The 15,801-nt window shown below is 40.9% G+C and overlaps 1 protein-coding gene across 1 annotated transcript in view; it reads left to right on the forward strand.

Annotated features, from left to right (window-relative positions):
- Positions 1-13,130, forward strand: part of SLC39A9 (solute carrier family 39 member 9) — a 41,938-nt gene extending 28,808 nt beyond the window's left edge. The window contains exons 4-7 of the mRNA XM_019733460.3: positions 4,964-5,032; positions 6,144-6,229; positions 6,944-7,078; positions 9,154-13,130. Of these exons, the coding sequence (XP_019589019.2) occupies positions 4,964-5,032; positions 6,144-6,229; positions 6,944-7,078; positions 9,154-9,384 (521 nt within the window). The 3' untranslated portion in view covers positions 9,385-13,130. The remainder of the gene's footprint in view (positions 1-4,963; positions 5,033-6,143; positions 6,230-6,943; positions 7,079-9,153) is intronic.
- Positions 13,131-15,801: the final 2,671 nt, after the last annotated feature.

Below are 15,801 nucleotides of genomic sequence, written 5' to 3' on the forward strand. Positions count from 1 at the left end.
TGTTGATGTTGGTAGAACCAGGGTTCTTTCTCACTGTGGAAGAAGGGACGTACAAATATGGAATGAGGTAAGGTAAGAAAGAACCCCTGTAGGGATGGATTAGAATTGGAGCAGTTTGGACTCGTGATTTCTAAAACTGTATGTGTATAGGTATGTATATGTGTATATATATGTATATACATGTGTATTTACATATATACATACAACATGTATGTATGTCCTAGCTCTGTCTTCAGGGAAGACCTAGAAGGAAAGACACCCCACCCCACCACCCCACCCCAGCAATGAGCATACCAGGGCTCTTCAGAGAAATGGCTGATTCTAGGACGGGCAGGGTAGGTACAACATGAGTTTGGAACATCTAGTGCTCAACAAAAGCAGGACGAAGAAAGTTGGAAACGTGTCACAGTATATGAACCAGCTTGAAGGCGCTCCCACTGACCAGATATAAGACAGCTTAAGCACCAAAATCATAAAGAACGGTAATAAAGCGTAAAGCATTGAGAAAATGGGAATCGATAAGCCTATCCAAGGCAGGGGGGTGGGGGGAGTATGTGTGGGTGGAGAGGGAGGGAAGAAAGGAAGGTAAGAGAAGGGAGGGGCACTTGCTTACTGTAGAATACTGTAGAAGGAGTACTAGAATTGGAAAACCATCATTTTTGCAAACTTCATCGTAAAAATTGGCTCACACAAGAATCATCAATGAATGTTAAATGTAGGGGCTAAATTTCGATTTGATTGCAAGGGAAAAGAAGTAACTAAATAATGAAATCGAACAGTATCTTGACTAGATGATCCAAATGAATGGCATTGGCATTCTGCTTTCATGTGGGCAAGTGAGTTCCTGTCAGGCCAACCTCCTTACAGATGACTATAAACTCTGGACAAAATTTTAAAAACAACTACTTAAAGACACAGGAACGTTACCTAAATCAGGCAAATTCTGGAGGAGAGTCAACAGTTGAAACAGGGTGATTCTTATTTTTACTGCTTTTAGCTATCTGTGGGTTAGCTAACACTCTGATAGAAAACCCAGTCTTTGTGGCCTGAGGAGCCAGAGGGCAGTGTAACTAACACTTCTGGAAAGCAAGGGGAGAATCTTAGGAGAGACAGAAACACAGCCCCAAATTCTACGTATAAACTCTGCCCAAGTCTCTGAGCCCTGAACTGTGCTTTACTGGCCAGACTCCAGACAACTCAGCTAAAGATGAAAATTAAACCGAGATTTGAGCAGTCGCCAATCAGACAGTTTGTAGTTTGAGCCAAACCAAATTATGTAAAGCAAAACAAAAAAATCAATGCTCTTGGGAGGAATATAATAGAATCCAGAGTATTCATAAGATAATAATCACCTTGTCCCAGATACGATTCAAAATTGCAGCAGATGTACATCTTAGGCATCTAGATGTGAGATCCTGAGAAGCATTACCTATGTAATATTCCCCCTAAGAATGCATAATCTAAGGACATATCAGACAAACCCAAAAGGAAAGATCATTCTATTAAAAAACAAGAAAGATACCGGGAGGGGAATGTAGTCTTGAAAGATAGCAATGTCACAAATGTCAGAGACAGAGAAAATGTTCCAGATTAAAAGAGACTAAAGAAATACAAAATAAGTATAATATATGATGTTAGACTGGATCCTTCCTGGATAGGAAAAATGCTCTGAAAGACATTCTTGGACAATTGACAAAATTAAAATTTGCAAGAGATTAGAAAAAAGTATCAATGTTAAATTGACTGAAGTTGATAACTACTGTGATTACATAATAAAATATCCTTTCTCTTACAAAATACACACTGAAGTATCTAGGGGTAAAGAGTTATGATGTATGTTATTTACTCTTAAATGAAAAAATGTATACGTATGTATACTTGTGTAGTATGGGTAGAAAAAGCATGAGCACAAATGAAGCAAATGGGGCAAAATGTTACATAATGGGTTGTTCTGAAAAATGGATACATGAATGTTTTTTAAACTAGTCTTAGTTTTTTGAAGATTTAAAATTATTTCCAAATTAAAGGTTTCTAAAAATTGTAAGATTACACTTAAGTTAAAAATACCCTTGATGTGGAAAGATTTTTTTCCCCCTTCTTCCACCTCCTCCCACACTCTGGTTCAAGCCGTTGTTTCTCAGTCTAGTTGTGTAGGACACAGCTCCCTGGCCCAGGCTGGTATTTTGAGCCTTGCTCTCCCCCCTGCCGCTGAGGCAGTCGGTTACCAGTCCTCAGTCGGCTGCTCACAGCAGCTCACGGCAGCTGTCGGCGGCCGCCGGCCACTCACACTGGCCACTGGCAGCACAGCAGCTCACGCTGACCTCCGGCTGCTCACAGCAGCCCAGCTCCAGGGAGAGCTGTTGTTCACAATCTTAGCTGTAGAGGGCGCAGCTCACTGGCCCATGTGGGAATCAAACCGGAGACCTCGGCATTAGGAGCAGGGCGCTCCAACCACCTGAGCACTGGGCCGGCCCTAGAAAGATTTTTTAATCTTCTTGTATTTACTACTTTTTTTTTCCCATAGACTTTTTAAAATAAAGTTTTATTTTGGGAAATTGAGTAAGGAGTAAATGGTTTTTATTCATGTTCTTTATTCCAAATAGCAAGTGAGAAGCACCCTCTGTCGGATGGCTCCAACTGTATTACAACGTAGTTATGCACAGTAGCCTCTATGACATTTTTTCTTGCGATTCTTTCTTATCAGTTTCCATATAAAATGCATTTTGTGTCACTTTATTATTCCTCCTGTTTTATCTCTGAGGTCATTGATTTTGCTGGCTTTCATTTATCTGATGATCTAGTTTTACGTATTATCTACAGGTTTTTATAATTAAATATCAGTAAGTTACCCCACTTACTAAATTTATGCTGAAGTACAGTTGGCCCTGTATGTCCACAGAATCTGCATCCATGGTTTCAACCAACTGTAGAAAACATGCGAAATGTTATGTTGTTGCTGATGTGTACACTCTAGTTATTCCCCCAATGGTTACAACTGTATTGGGTATGTGCAGGCTTTTATTTCTTGTCATTAGTCCCCAAACAATACAGTATAACAATTATTTACATAGCATTTACATTGGATTAGGTATTAAAAGTAATCTAGAGATGATTTAAAATATACCTGAGGATATGCGTAGGTTATATGCAAATGCTATGTCATTTTATATAAGGGACTTGAGCACCAGATTTTGGTATCCACAGCGGGAGGAGGTTCTGGAACCAATCCCCTGTGGATACAGAGGGACAACTGTACAATCTTTTTGTATAGATTTATTAAAACTATGTTTTAATTTTAAAGCCTTTAGTTTTTTCGTTTTTTTGGTGTGATTTTTAGGAAGGGCGCAGCTCACAGTGGCCCATGCGGGGATTGAACTGGCAACCTTGGTGTTATTAGCACCGCGCTCTGACCAACTGAGCTAACTGGCGACCCCTAAAGCTTTTAGTTTTTATTTAAGATGCTACTTGTAACCAGACCATAAGACTGTGTATGAAGAAAAGATAAAACAAACTTGTCACAAAGTGTAATATGATTGTTCTCAGTTTGGGGTGATACTGAAATATTTGTTGTCTCAGAGTGATTAGGGGCCTTAGCTTCCCTTCCTTGCAGTGTTTTAATTAGAAGATAAATTTCACTGGTGAAAAGATAGCCTGTTACTTTATTGTATATGCTTTTGCTATTGTAAACCATTCCTTCTGTGTGCTGGGCTCCTCCAGATTAAATCCCTTGGCATTTATTTGACTAATGTCCATCTGTCATTTCACCTGGCACTTTGATGTCCCCATCTTTTAACTTTGTTTGGACATTTTTACTTGCCTGTGTATTTCCTGTAATAGCAGTAGCATTCATGTGATACAGATAAATACTTTTTTTCACTCTTCTACAAGGATTTATTAAGCAAACATTAGGTGCCAGTGTTGTGCTACATTCTGTAAGACATGTAAAAAAGAGGTAGAAAGAAGTAGAAAATTTAATTTTGTATAGTTTACAGTCAATCTGGGGATAAGACATTTAAACGAAAACAATTTTCTATAACTCAGGTGATGATGCAGAGGAAACTTTGAAGTAGCACATAGAGCCTGTGCGCACCGAGCTGTAGGTTTCTAGGCAAGGGGAGAGTTGTTCTGAACTGGAATTAATCTTTCTTGAGGGAAGTGGTCCTAGAATTAGACTTTGAACAATGTCTAGTTTTTGGATTGACAAGCTGAGAAGTCCCGTACATGCCAAGAATTAGGGTTGAGGAGATTTAGGGAAAGGAAAATGAGAATATTTTGTTAGAGTGTTAAACTGGTTGAACTGGACTAGATAGTGAGAAAAAGATGATACCATTTGATAAAGGGCTTAAGAACCTACTGAATAGATCATTTGGGGCTGAATTTGAAAAGCAGCAGATTCTCAACTGGTTAACCGACACATCAGAATGGTGGTGTTTCAGAAAGATGAATCCTGCAAGGCTGTGCAAGATGAGCTTCGATTACAGAGAAATGAGAGGAAGGGGAAACCAATTGGGAGTCTATTGCTAATTTAGATTTGAGTTGATGAAAATTTAAGTTAGGCTGGTGGCAATAAAATGGAGGAAGGAAAATGTGAGAATAAAGAAATAGTTGCAGGAAGCTGGGGAAGATGAGGTAGGCAGTGACAATTGGGTCTGGAGAGAAATGATCAGAGCCACAGAGCACTTTCCACGGAGAGGTAGAGGGTTGAGGGGTATGAGGCAGTGGGGGCAGCTGGGGGTTACACATCACCTGTTCAGGAAAGGCTGGGTCAAAGGAAGAGTTTCCTCCTGCCCACCGCTTCAGGATAGGGGACACTTCCAAGTGGTGGAAGCAGAAGAAAACCAGTAGTGAGAAAAATAATCTTCTACTTTAAGAGTTTTCAAAGAATTCTTCCACCTCTAGGTCAATGTTCTAACAGTTTCTATTTCACATTGTTTAATGGCTGCCATGCTTATTTTTACTTCAGATCCAGAAACAGCAAGGCCTAGCAGTTCCAAAATCACCACCACGCTGGGTCTGGTCGTCCATGCTGCAGGTATGCAGGAACCCCTTTCTTTTCTGTGTGCGTCACAGGGACCACCCACATGAACCGCACTTGGGCTGGCCTCCAGGGAAGGGCTGCTTCAGTAGGTCCTCCAACACAAGCACAAGCCCTCGTGTACTGAGGGTGACGGGTTTACAAGCTCAGAATGGTTTTTATGGTTTTTTAAAGGTTGAAAAAAAATATATTTCATGGCACATGAAAATTACATAAAATTCAAATTTCAGTGTCCATAGATAAAATTTTATTGGAACATGGCCATACCCACTTGTTTACATATTGTCTGTGGCTGCTTTCACACAGTGATGGAGTTGAGTAGTTGCAAGAGACCAAGTGGCCCGCAAAGCCTAAAATATTTTCTGTCTGGCCCTTTAGGAAAAGTTTGCTGATCTCTGCCCAACAATCTCATCTGGAAAAGAGCCTCAGCACTTTTGTACTGAACAGCCCTGCTGCCCAGTCTATACCCAAAGTATCAGTTTAGGCAGCGGGGGGTTGTAGAGTGCCGAAGTCTCCGCGTTATGACTGGGCATGTCTTAGAGTCACAGCCCAAAGCCAATGCTAGTTGTAAGATTCTGTCAGTGACAAACAAAGACTGTGAAAGGTAGCACACTATTATCTGGACCTTTCTAGTATGACATCCTTTTCTAACAAAGAATTCATCCATTCAGCCAACTTTTACCCATTATGTATAAGTCATCTATGCAGAGTTGTAGTGTCTTTGTTTTTTTCATCTGCAAGATGCAGAGATGCTTCCTTTGAAATTCTTTGCTATTTCTGTCATTACAATTTGATTAATCAGTGGTTTTTTGAGCTTCATACTTTTTCCAGTAACAACAGTAATAACTGACATATTAAATATTCTGGACCAGGTGCTAAAGCTCTTTTTTACATGTTGTCTCATTTAACCCTCATGAAAACCCTAAGAATATAGTATATTTTATTGAAACCATTTTAGAGATGAGAAGGCTAAGGTTTGCAAAGGTTAAGTAACCTTCCCAGAGTCAAATACAGCTCTACTTGACTCTAAAGCTCACACATTCAACTACTACACTATTATAGTTGTTGTTATTTATAGTGTTTTGTGTTTTGCTTTTTTCAAATTTAGCTGACGGTGTTGCATTGGGAGCGGCAGCTTCTACTTCACAGACTAGTGTCCAGTTAATTGTGTTTGTGGCAATAATGCTACATAAGGTAAACAAAATTTTGGTGTAAGATTTAATATTGAATGTATTCATAATTAAAATTTCTCTTTAGTCATTAATGTTTTTCTGCAATGGAAAAATTTTTTTAGTTATTTTTATAATTCCTATTCATTTTAGAGAATTTAATAAGTTGGTTTCATAGCTGGGTTTTTTTTGCTATAATTTTCTTCAATTTTTCCTAGAAGGGTTTTTTTTTTTAATGGTCATATACACAGTCTTAAATTCTCTACAGATGTCTATATTTCATAGTAATTTTTGTTTATAAATATTTTTCTTATTCTCTTTTCTTGACTATTTCTCTTTTCCTACTATCCAAGGAACACACACACACACACACACACACACAGAGGATATTTTCTTAGCTTAGAACATTCATTCCTAAAAGGCTGAGTCAGTTTTGGTACCATGCTTGGTTTTTTTGTATGAAAATTCAGTCAAATGACATGTACTTTTTTTTTTTTTTAATTTTATTGGGGGACAGTGTGTTTCTCCAGGGCCCATGAGCTCCAAGTCATTGTCCTTCGATCTAGTTGTGGAGGGCGCAGCTCAGCTCCAAGTCCAGTCGCCATTTTCAATCTTAGTTGCAGGGGGTGCAGCCCACCGTCCCATGCAGGAATTGAACCGGCCGCCCGACATGTACTTCTTAATGTAGAAGCAATCCATACCTGTGGAGCAATAATAAGGGATACGTTTTCTCTTCCAGGCACCAGCTGCTTTTGGGCTGGTTTCCTTCTTGATGCATGCCGGCCTCGAGCGGAACCGAATCAGAAAGCACTTACTGGTCTTTGCGCTGGCAGCACCAGTTATGTCCATGGTGACATTCTTAGGATTAAGTAAGGTAAGTCCAACTCATTCCTTGCTTACCTAGACAAATGTCTGATTCTTGTGTGATCTACTAGAATTTACAGTCGCTTATGTTGAATTTTTCAATTATCCCCTCAAACTGAAGATAAAATTAGGAGTAAAAACCTATACAAGGTAAATGTCTTAATTCCAAGTCAATCCTTTTCATAAATCTAGAGCATTTCCTTACTCATTTAATTTGAAGACTTCTCCCCATTAGTTCCAAAAATATTTGCACAAATATTTGGTCTTTAAAATAATATAACTTAAACCTAACCAGACATGCCAATGTTTTTTGACAGACACATAGTAAGTCATAACAATCCATATTTAATGTTTAAGTAGGCACATGCAGCGTGAGTGACCAGCACGCAGCAGCCCTGAGAAGAGTAGGGGATGAGCAGAGATGTCTATATTCAGCTAAGATTCAGATTCTTCCACTCCCAGCTCCCATATCACCAAATGTTAAATACCCAATTCCTTGGAATCTAGAAAAACAAAATGAATGAACAAACAAAAGAAAAGCGGTTTCATAGAATCAGAACTCAAACTGATGGTTGCTGGAGGGGAGAGGGTGGGCGGGAAGGATGGGTGAAAACGGTGAGGGAGGATATAGTCAGTAATGTGATAATTTTGCAGGTGACAGTTACTACACTTGGTAAGGTGATCACATTATAAGGTATATAAATGTTAAATCACTATATTGTACACTCAAAACTAATATTGTATACCAACTATACTTAAATAAAAATAAACATCCAGTTCTTTATCATTGTACTGAACATAACTCAGACCTGCAGTGGCATAAATCATTTGTCAGCTCAGAGACCCTGCTGTTCTAAAAGGACCTTTTTGTGCCTTATAATTCTGTCTACTAGGGCTACAGCTCTTAGCAGCAACCCTCCCCGTTGTACTTAAATGTCAACTAGCAGGCAACAGGAAGAAAATTTTAGAACTAAACTGACTCAGGGCGAGTTCAAGGGAACTGCTTTCCCCCATATTCTCTCTGAAGGTAACTGATTTTTCTGAGTGTCGTCCAGTTCATATTTGATGTAGTAAAACTTTTATTAAAAGGAACATATGAGAAATGAGATGGTTAAAGAATGGTTAAATTCCTGTTAATCAAGAGTTTGTTGATCTGGATTGCTAACAAATGAGGTGCTATAAAATCTCTTCCTGTTCACCTGAAGAGCCTTATCTTCTTTCAGTGAGCAGTGTATATTTTTTTAAAAAATTTTATTGGGGAACAGTGTGTTTCTCCAGGGCCCGTGAGCTCCAAGTCGTTGTCCTTCAATCTAGTTGTGGAGGGCGCAGCTCAGCTCCACGTCCAGTTGCCGTTTTCAGTCTTTAGTTGCAGGGGGCACAGCCCACCATCCCATGTGGGAATTGAACCAACAACCTTGTTGCTGAGAGCTTGCGCTCTAACCAACTGAGCCATCTGGCCACCCTGTATAGTTCCTTTTAAAATAGTATCCTATTTATCACTTCATTAATCAGTATAAGTTTTTAGAACTTTTGAAACGAAGGTATGATAATTCCGGGAGCATGGAGTTAGATTTATGGCATGCTCTTTTCTTAAAATGGTAATTAATTGTCTTAATCCATAGATCCACCTCTTTAATAGAAAATTTGTGTAACGATTAGCTCATGAAATGTTTCTAGGCTCTATGAGGACAGGTACTGCATCTTGATTAACACTGTGTCTCAAGCACCTGGCTTACAGCCTGGTTTATAGGCAATGTTTGTTAAATATTAGTAGCTTAAAGGAATGAATGTGTGAAATTTAATATCTGTGTTAATAATGCTGTCGATTCCATCTTAAGAATAATACAGGCCAAACCTGTTGAGCCAGACTGAAGTTTGCTTGAAAAAGCAGTTGTGAATATCTGCAATAGTCTCAAACCCTTATTTGGAAGCTTCCCATAAATAACAGAATGGCTGTGATCGCCAGTGTCCCCAGTGTCTCAGATAGCCCCGGTTGTGAATATTGAGTGTTTTTTATTGGGACTTCTTCCTGACCCTGAATTATTCTTGACTTAATTTTTCTTTTCTCTCTCTCTGAATTCACAGAGCAGTAAAGAAGCCCTTTCAGAGGTCAATGCCACTGGAGTGGCCATGCTTTTCTCTGCTGGGACATTTCTTTATGTTGCCACAGTACATGTCCTCCCTGAGGTGGGCGGAATGGGGCACAGTCACAAACCCGACCCCACTGGAGGGAGAGGCTTCAGCCGCCTGGAGGTGGCAGCCCTGGTTCTGGGTTGCCTCATCCCACTCATCCTGTCAATAGGACACCAGCATTAATGTTCAGGTTCCAGCCTCAGTCCATGGCCATTTGCCATCCAGTGAGAACAGCCCGGCACATGACAGCTGCTCATTTCCTCAGTCTCTTGTCTCATGTTGCCCATCTCCACCTGTATTCCTAGAGTCTGCAGGGAGGTGAGATGAAAACCTGGAGTAACGGAAAGCTTTTAGAGTAGAAACAACACATTGCGATTGGATATAGATATTCCGTTGTGTTGTCTTTTAAAGGGCCCTGGGCATTTTGAGTTTTGATGTTTCTCTTAACCCTATTCTCAGGGAAGGTGGAATTTGGTTTTAAGGAAAAGTGGAGAACTTCGTACTCACAATGAAATAGTAATTATGACAGTACAGTGTTCTGTAATTACGGTAAATCTCTTTCTTAGTTTAGAGGCTCTGCCACTTTATCCATTGATTTTTAACATGGTTCTCACCGTGTACGACTGGTGCTTTAGCATCTATGCCATATGCCTTGTTAGAAGGTCATAATGCCCGCCTCTTAGATGCTAAAGATAATTGTAGTTAATTTGAGGCTAGTCAGGAAAATGATAGCAAGATACATTGAAAGTTGACTTTATGCCCGAGAGAGAGAGATACCCACTGAAAAGGGGACGTCTGGAGGACTTAACACCTCCTTCTGCACGTACCGCTGAACGGAGCCTGCCAATCCACCAAATGGAGCAACAGAGGTGGACTAGTTTCGAAGGTGACTAGTTTTCGGTAGCATTTATTTTCAAGTTTGCCTTTGCAGAACACCTGCCGCCAACACATTCTTATAGAGGAACCGTGTTCTAGTGTGGTTCAGGCCTAGCTTTCCTTCAAGAACAGTCAGATCCCAAAGTATCTTTGGAAATAAGGCGGTGTTAAATTTTAAGTGAATTTGGATAGTTACATCTTTGTAATAACCTTTTTAGAAGTAAGATTACCAAAACCTATGTGGTCTTTTTTTTTCTTTTCTTTTCTTTTCTTTTTAAATACTCAGCTTTGCAGACCAGCAGTTCCTCTGACAAAATACTTGGTGTCCCTTTGGGAGTGCTAGGTCCGTGTCACATAAGCACCTGTAGCAGTGAAGAAAGTCAAGGTGTATCACAGATGGGAAGTGTTTGCCTGTTCATGTAAAGCTTATTGAAATCATGTCTCTTGTCCCTTCATCTTTTCCATGCTTTTCTCCTTCTCCCGCCAGCCCCTCCTCCCTACCATTTGCAGCTGACTGCTGGTGGCAGTGTTAATATTTGTGAATTGAGTTCTCATCAAGACAACCACTTGTTGAACTTGGATGATGAAGAGAGTATTGTCTCTCTTCTTTATTCCCTTCAGTGAAGTTACCTTTGTGTCAGATGCAGCTTTAAGCCCTTACAATATCACTTCCTCATATGGGAGATGACACAATCACTAATATTCTGGTAACTTAAACAACGGAGATAGTAAAAGTGTTTAACAAACTAGGATGATTTTTCCATATTTGCCAAAATCCCTGTAAATCTTTTGTTATCAAATAAGTATATAATATTGTGTTGTTAATTTATTTTTGATTTTCTGTATCATTTCAAAAACACGTTACATAAAGAGGGAACCAAGACTTCTTCAGAGCAGTGGACTTAGGAGTTTGTAAAATGTTTTATATGATGCATATGACAGATGCCTGTGATTTCTTTATTTCCTTCCTAGATTTGTCACTGGGTCAGCAGCTGTGGACGTAGAACTTGCAAGCCCTCTGCTGGCTATAGACCAAAATAGCATAAATAGGATTTGGTTTTGTATAGTGGCTCGCAACCATTGCGTACAATATTAAAACCAACAGAAGGTAGAATAATGGAAAGTCCTGTGACTTTCCTGATAACAGCTCTGACTTAGGAGAGTCAAAGGGTTCATCTGTCATTCAAAATGACATGGTTGCATAGATTGTCCCTGGAAATTGACTTCGTTAAGTGAATACCACATTTTAGTGTCTGGTTTGGTTTGGATAGTAGCACTTTCTGTCATATTGTGTGCAACGATGAGAGATTTGTTCTGCTGGCCAAAGCCTCTTTCAGCAGTGCCTTGACATCACGCTTAAAAGTTTGGCTAGAATTTCTTGCTGGTTATGGCCTTGAACTCTGGCAAGGATTGACCCTTGTAACTTCCAAATTTGCCTTCCCCTCTGGACCTCACAGTAACAGGCAAACCTTTCAGGGCCTATCAGCTCTCAGAAGCTATGGGCTTTCCCAGATTTTAAAGCTGCTGCCTCAGGAACTACTCACTTCTCTCCTGGTCAGCAGGCAGAAATAGCCATACTAACCTTATAGGGCTCAACTGCATCTTCAGGCGGCAGGGGACCGAGCAGCACGGCAGAGGCCTCCTTCACTGGGGGAAGAACTTGCTGACGGTGGGCAGTGTCCCAGGAGAGACCACATCGATGGTCACCTATTGGCACATTTCACTTCCATTTCCTCTTGTTAAAACTGCCTCCTTAGCTGTGGATGCCTTAATGCTCTCACACATTTGAAAACATTGGCAATACTGAAGTCGCTGCCATTATTGCAAGTGGAATAACTGGCGACCAAAGAGATGCAATTAATAGTAAAAAGTAAGGTCCTTCTTCCTCATAACCAAAGTTAGTCTTGACTGTAATTTGACTCCCTTTCCTTGGTAGGGATAGACTTTCTTCAGATTCCGAGTATTCTCATAAATGGCAAATTGAGTTGAAAAATATTACTGATCCATTCCCCTCACTTGTTCTCCAGGGAATCGCTTATCCATCCGTTTCCCCGAAACAGCGATGGTCCAGGACCGGCAGTGTTCCTGCGCATGCCATTGCCAAGGTCCTTTTATGCAAAGGTTCTGCACCGGAGTGTAGAGAGTTGGAAATGGTACCACCTACAGAGGCTACGTGTTCTCTCTTCCTACCCCTCATCCCATCACCTTTTTATTTCCCTGTTCAAAACAGCTGAGTTAGCCTTGTTCCTGTATTTTGAATCATTAGAAAAAAAGAGAGGTGACCATTTTGAGTGGTCAGTTTCTGTAGAAAGGAGAAAATGTAATTGTGGTTTTTACTGGACTTCTTCTAAGTGTCACTGCCTGGTTTTTCTCTTTTTCAAGAATTAGAACTAGGAGGACACACCAGCATCAGAGTGTATTAGGCCCTCAGACATATGGTAGCTGGGTTCTGAACACAGGAACTATATGTCAACAGCACAAGCGCCCAAAGGATGTTCCTACCTTTGGGGCGCCTGGGCCCCTTGGGAGATCAAGAATAATGACCAGATTCCTCCAAAACTGCTACAGTGCCGGGTGTTCTTCAGGGGAACCTTCTTTGCATTAGAAAATGTCTGCTCAATACAGAATGGTCCACATGACTCAAAGAGCACTGTTGGGGATGCTGCGAAATTAAAACCAATGATATGGCCCCTTTGTAGCTGAGACATCTAGATTCACCTGAGGGAAATCTGTGGCTTGTGGCAAAGGACTAGACAACCGTTAGGAATTCTCTAGATGTGCTCAGCTTAACATAAAGAGATTGGCTTTGATCTTTTTTCTAATAGCATCTTCTAGCAAGTTGGAAGTCTCATGGGCTAACACTGCAGTTCTCCTGGTTCAGTAGCCTGAATAGTGATTTTAAATGTCTCTTTTTCTGGATCCTTTGTAAACATGAAATCATTCCATGGATGGCTGCCTTATAATTTTGTCTCTTTCCACTTTGTGAATGGTTAAAAAATTTTTTTTGCTGTTTTCTGATTTGTTTTATGATATTAAATTTTTATTAGTGCATACCTTATGTGAGTGGCTCATTACTTATCCTCTCAGCAGTTTGTTTTTTCTGTTTGATAACGGGACTTGTCCTACATTTGAACATCAGAGAAGGTCATGAAAAATTTGGAAGGGCAGAGGAAAGATGTACCTACTATGTGCACATCCTTTAGAGAACGAGGGAAGGAAAGGAGGAGGGCAGATTAAGGACTCGATACGCCGTCTGCCCCAAAACATACCAGTTCATTGATGGTTTTGTTTGCTTTGCCATTGTTTGTTAGCAAATATTATTTATGAAGGTAGCAATCTACTCCCAGAAAAGAGAAGCAGGCAACAGATCCCAGTCACGGGTTCATTTCAAAGGGCAGAGCTACTTGCTAGATGAGTACAGGGAGCCTCTGGACAGCTGACCCTGGTCATATAGATTTATGTGCAAGTGCGGTTTGTAAATTTGATAAATGGTTTCTCCCTCTGTGGACTTTATTACTGGAGTTCATTTTTAACTTATCTACAGATAAACATTACATACAACAATGTATCACTTAAATATGTAGTTTGTATGTTTAGTCATTAGATTTCATTATTTATTACTGGTCCACTTTGTGCTGATTTTTTTTTTTTATGTATCACATGTATTACAGCAAGTCACAAAGATTGTGTCCAGAGTCTTACATGTGTTCAGAAAACCTCTCCTCATCATGACAAAAACAGACAAAAGGGATGTGTATTTACAATTCCTGCCATCTCTCCCAGGAGCCTTTGGGTATGTGCCTACATCCCTCCTTGCCTTGAGCAGTGGTCCTGGAAGTCTTAGGAAGCAGCATTGTTAAGTGACAGCTTTTTCATCTTGCTGCCTTGAGAGCAAAATACAGAGGATGCCAAAAAAAATGTATACACATTTTAAGAAAGGAAAAAAAAAGCTATTAAAATTACACTGATGGTAACCACTTTGAGCACCTCTTATGATTGCAAAAGTCAAACGTGACTTTTTTGTTATCCATATATATTATTACAATTTTAATAGTTTTTCCTTTCTTAAAATGTGTATACATTTTTTTGGCACCGTCTATATATACAATATGTGGGTTTAGCCCAAATAGCCAGCAATCCTTATTCTGTTTAGTTTTGTTTCTAATTCTGCTAAGCGAGAGCTGCATCCCAGTGTGGTTTCTATAACGTAAGGTATAAAAGCAACCTGTGTCTTGTCCCTGTGTCTAGAACGCCCTCCCCTAGCTTCCTCCCCTCCTTCAGGTCTTGATCTAAAGTTTCCTTCCATTAGGCCATCAGTGACTGCCCTTTTTAAAATTGTAATCTGCCACACCCACACCCCGAAGCTCCTCACCCTGTTCTATTTCTTTTTCTGTAGTGCTGATCACCTTTTAATCTGCTTCATAATATAGTATGTCTTTACTTTGTCCCTCTTCCCCACTAAGATATAAACTCCAGGAAGCTAGGTTTTCAGTAAATATGTTGTTAAATGAATAGGTCTGCCCTGAGGGGACACTTTCTTCCTAATCTATGCTGCACACCCCCACCCCCCCCCACGCCACCCCCTTGCCCGCCACCAGCTGCTGCCCTGATTCCTGGCAGAACCAGCTGTTGGCCTTCTGTGTAGCTCGGCCTTTGTCTCACACTGGGGTGAGGCTGCTTGGGAGTTAGCTCGGAGTCAGAGAAGACATGGCACTGTACACAGGTGGGAAATGAACTGGGTTCAGGTTACTAATCCAGTGCTAAGTAACTTTAGTGAGGTACTGTGTGACTGATTTAGGGATCTGAAAAGCTAGATCCCATTTCTGGCTCAGTTACTGATTTCTGTTGCAGTGTTAGTCACAGCCCAGTTTAAAAAATATTGGATAGGAATGTGAGTAAAAGCATGTGTCTCACTCTGGTTGCCTCATTTATAGAGGGATCCTGACAAATTCAAGAGTTACCAGAGGAGGGAGCCCAGTGGAGAGGGGATGGAAGGAACTACTGTTTACCTATGTCTGGAAGGCTCCTGGGGGCTGAATTTGATAACCATGTTCAGCTGTATTCTCCAGAGGGTGGAATGGGAAGGAAGCTGAGCCCCGCTTCTCCTCCACTTACTATTCAGTGAATTGAGCCAGTCCTATGGACCAGGCCCAGGCACTCTTAAGGTGCTGAGTGTACAAAAGGGAGGAAGGGTCAGTGCCAGTCCTTGAGGACTGTGGTTCAGTGAGGGAGTCAAACAGGAAGACACAATTGCTGATAGTGAGGTAAGTACTGGGAGACGAGGAAGCATAGGGTGCTCAGAGAACATGGGGGCAAGGAACCCAGAGTGGGGGCTTCAGGGAGAATGTCAAGCGGGAGATGAGACCTGAGTGGAATGAGTTAGTGAGAGGGTGGGAAAGGTGGTCTGATCAGGAAAACCTGCGTGGGCCAAGGCCTGCTGGCACACAAGAATGTGGAGTCTGCATAGTATGCCACTGGCTGAAGAGGGGAGGCAAGAGGTGGTATGCCAGACACGTCCGTCCCTGTTGGCTTCTGAGCTTCCAGATTTAAGTCTACAGATACTTGGGCCTGGCAAGGGTCTTTGTAATTCCTGCCTCAACTCCAACTGGGATCCCTTCCCAAGTGCAGTCTTGGTGGCCTTAATTCCTGTCACCACACAGATGACTCATGAATATGGTAGTCTGAAGTTTCCAGATCCTTGCACTCCAATCAGTGGCTCTTGGT

This window comes from Rhinolophus sinicus, chromosome 3 (genome assembly GCF_057876585.1).
Source record: "Rhinolophus sinicus isolate RSI-liver-muscle chromosome 3, RSI-T2T, whole genome shotgun sequence".
Taxonomy (NCBI): domain Eukaryota; kingdom Metazoa; phylum Chordata; class Mammalia; order Chiroptera; family Rhinolophidae; genus Rhinolophus; species Rhinolophus sinicus.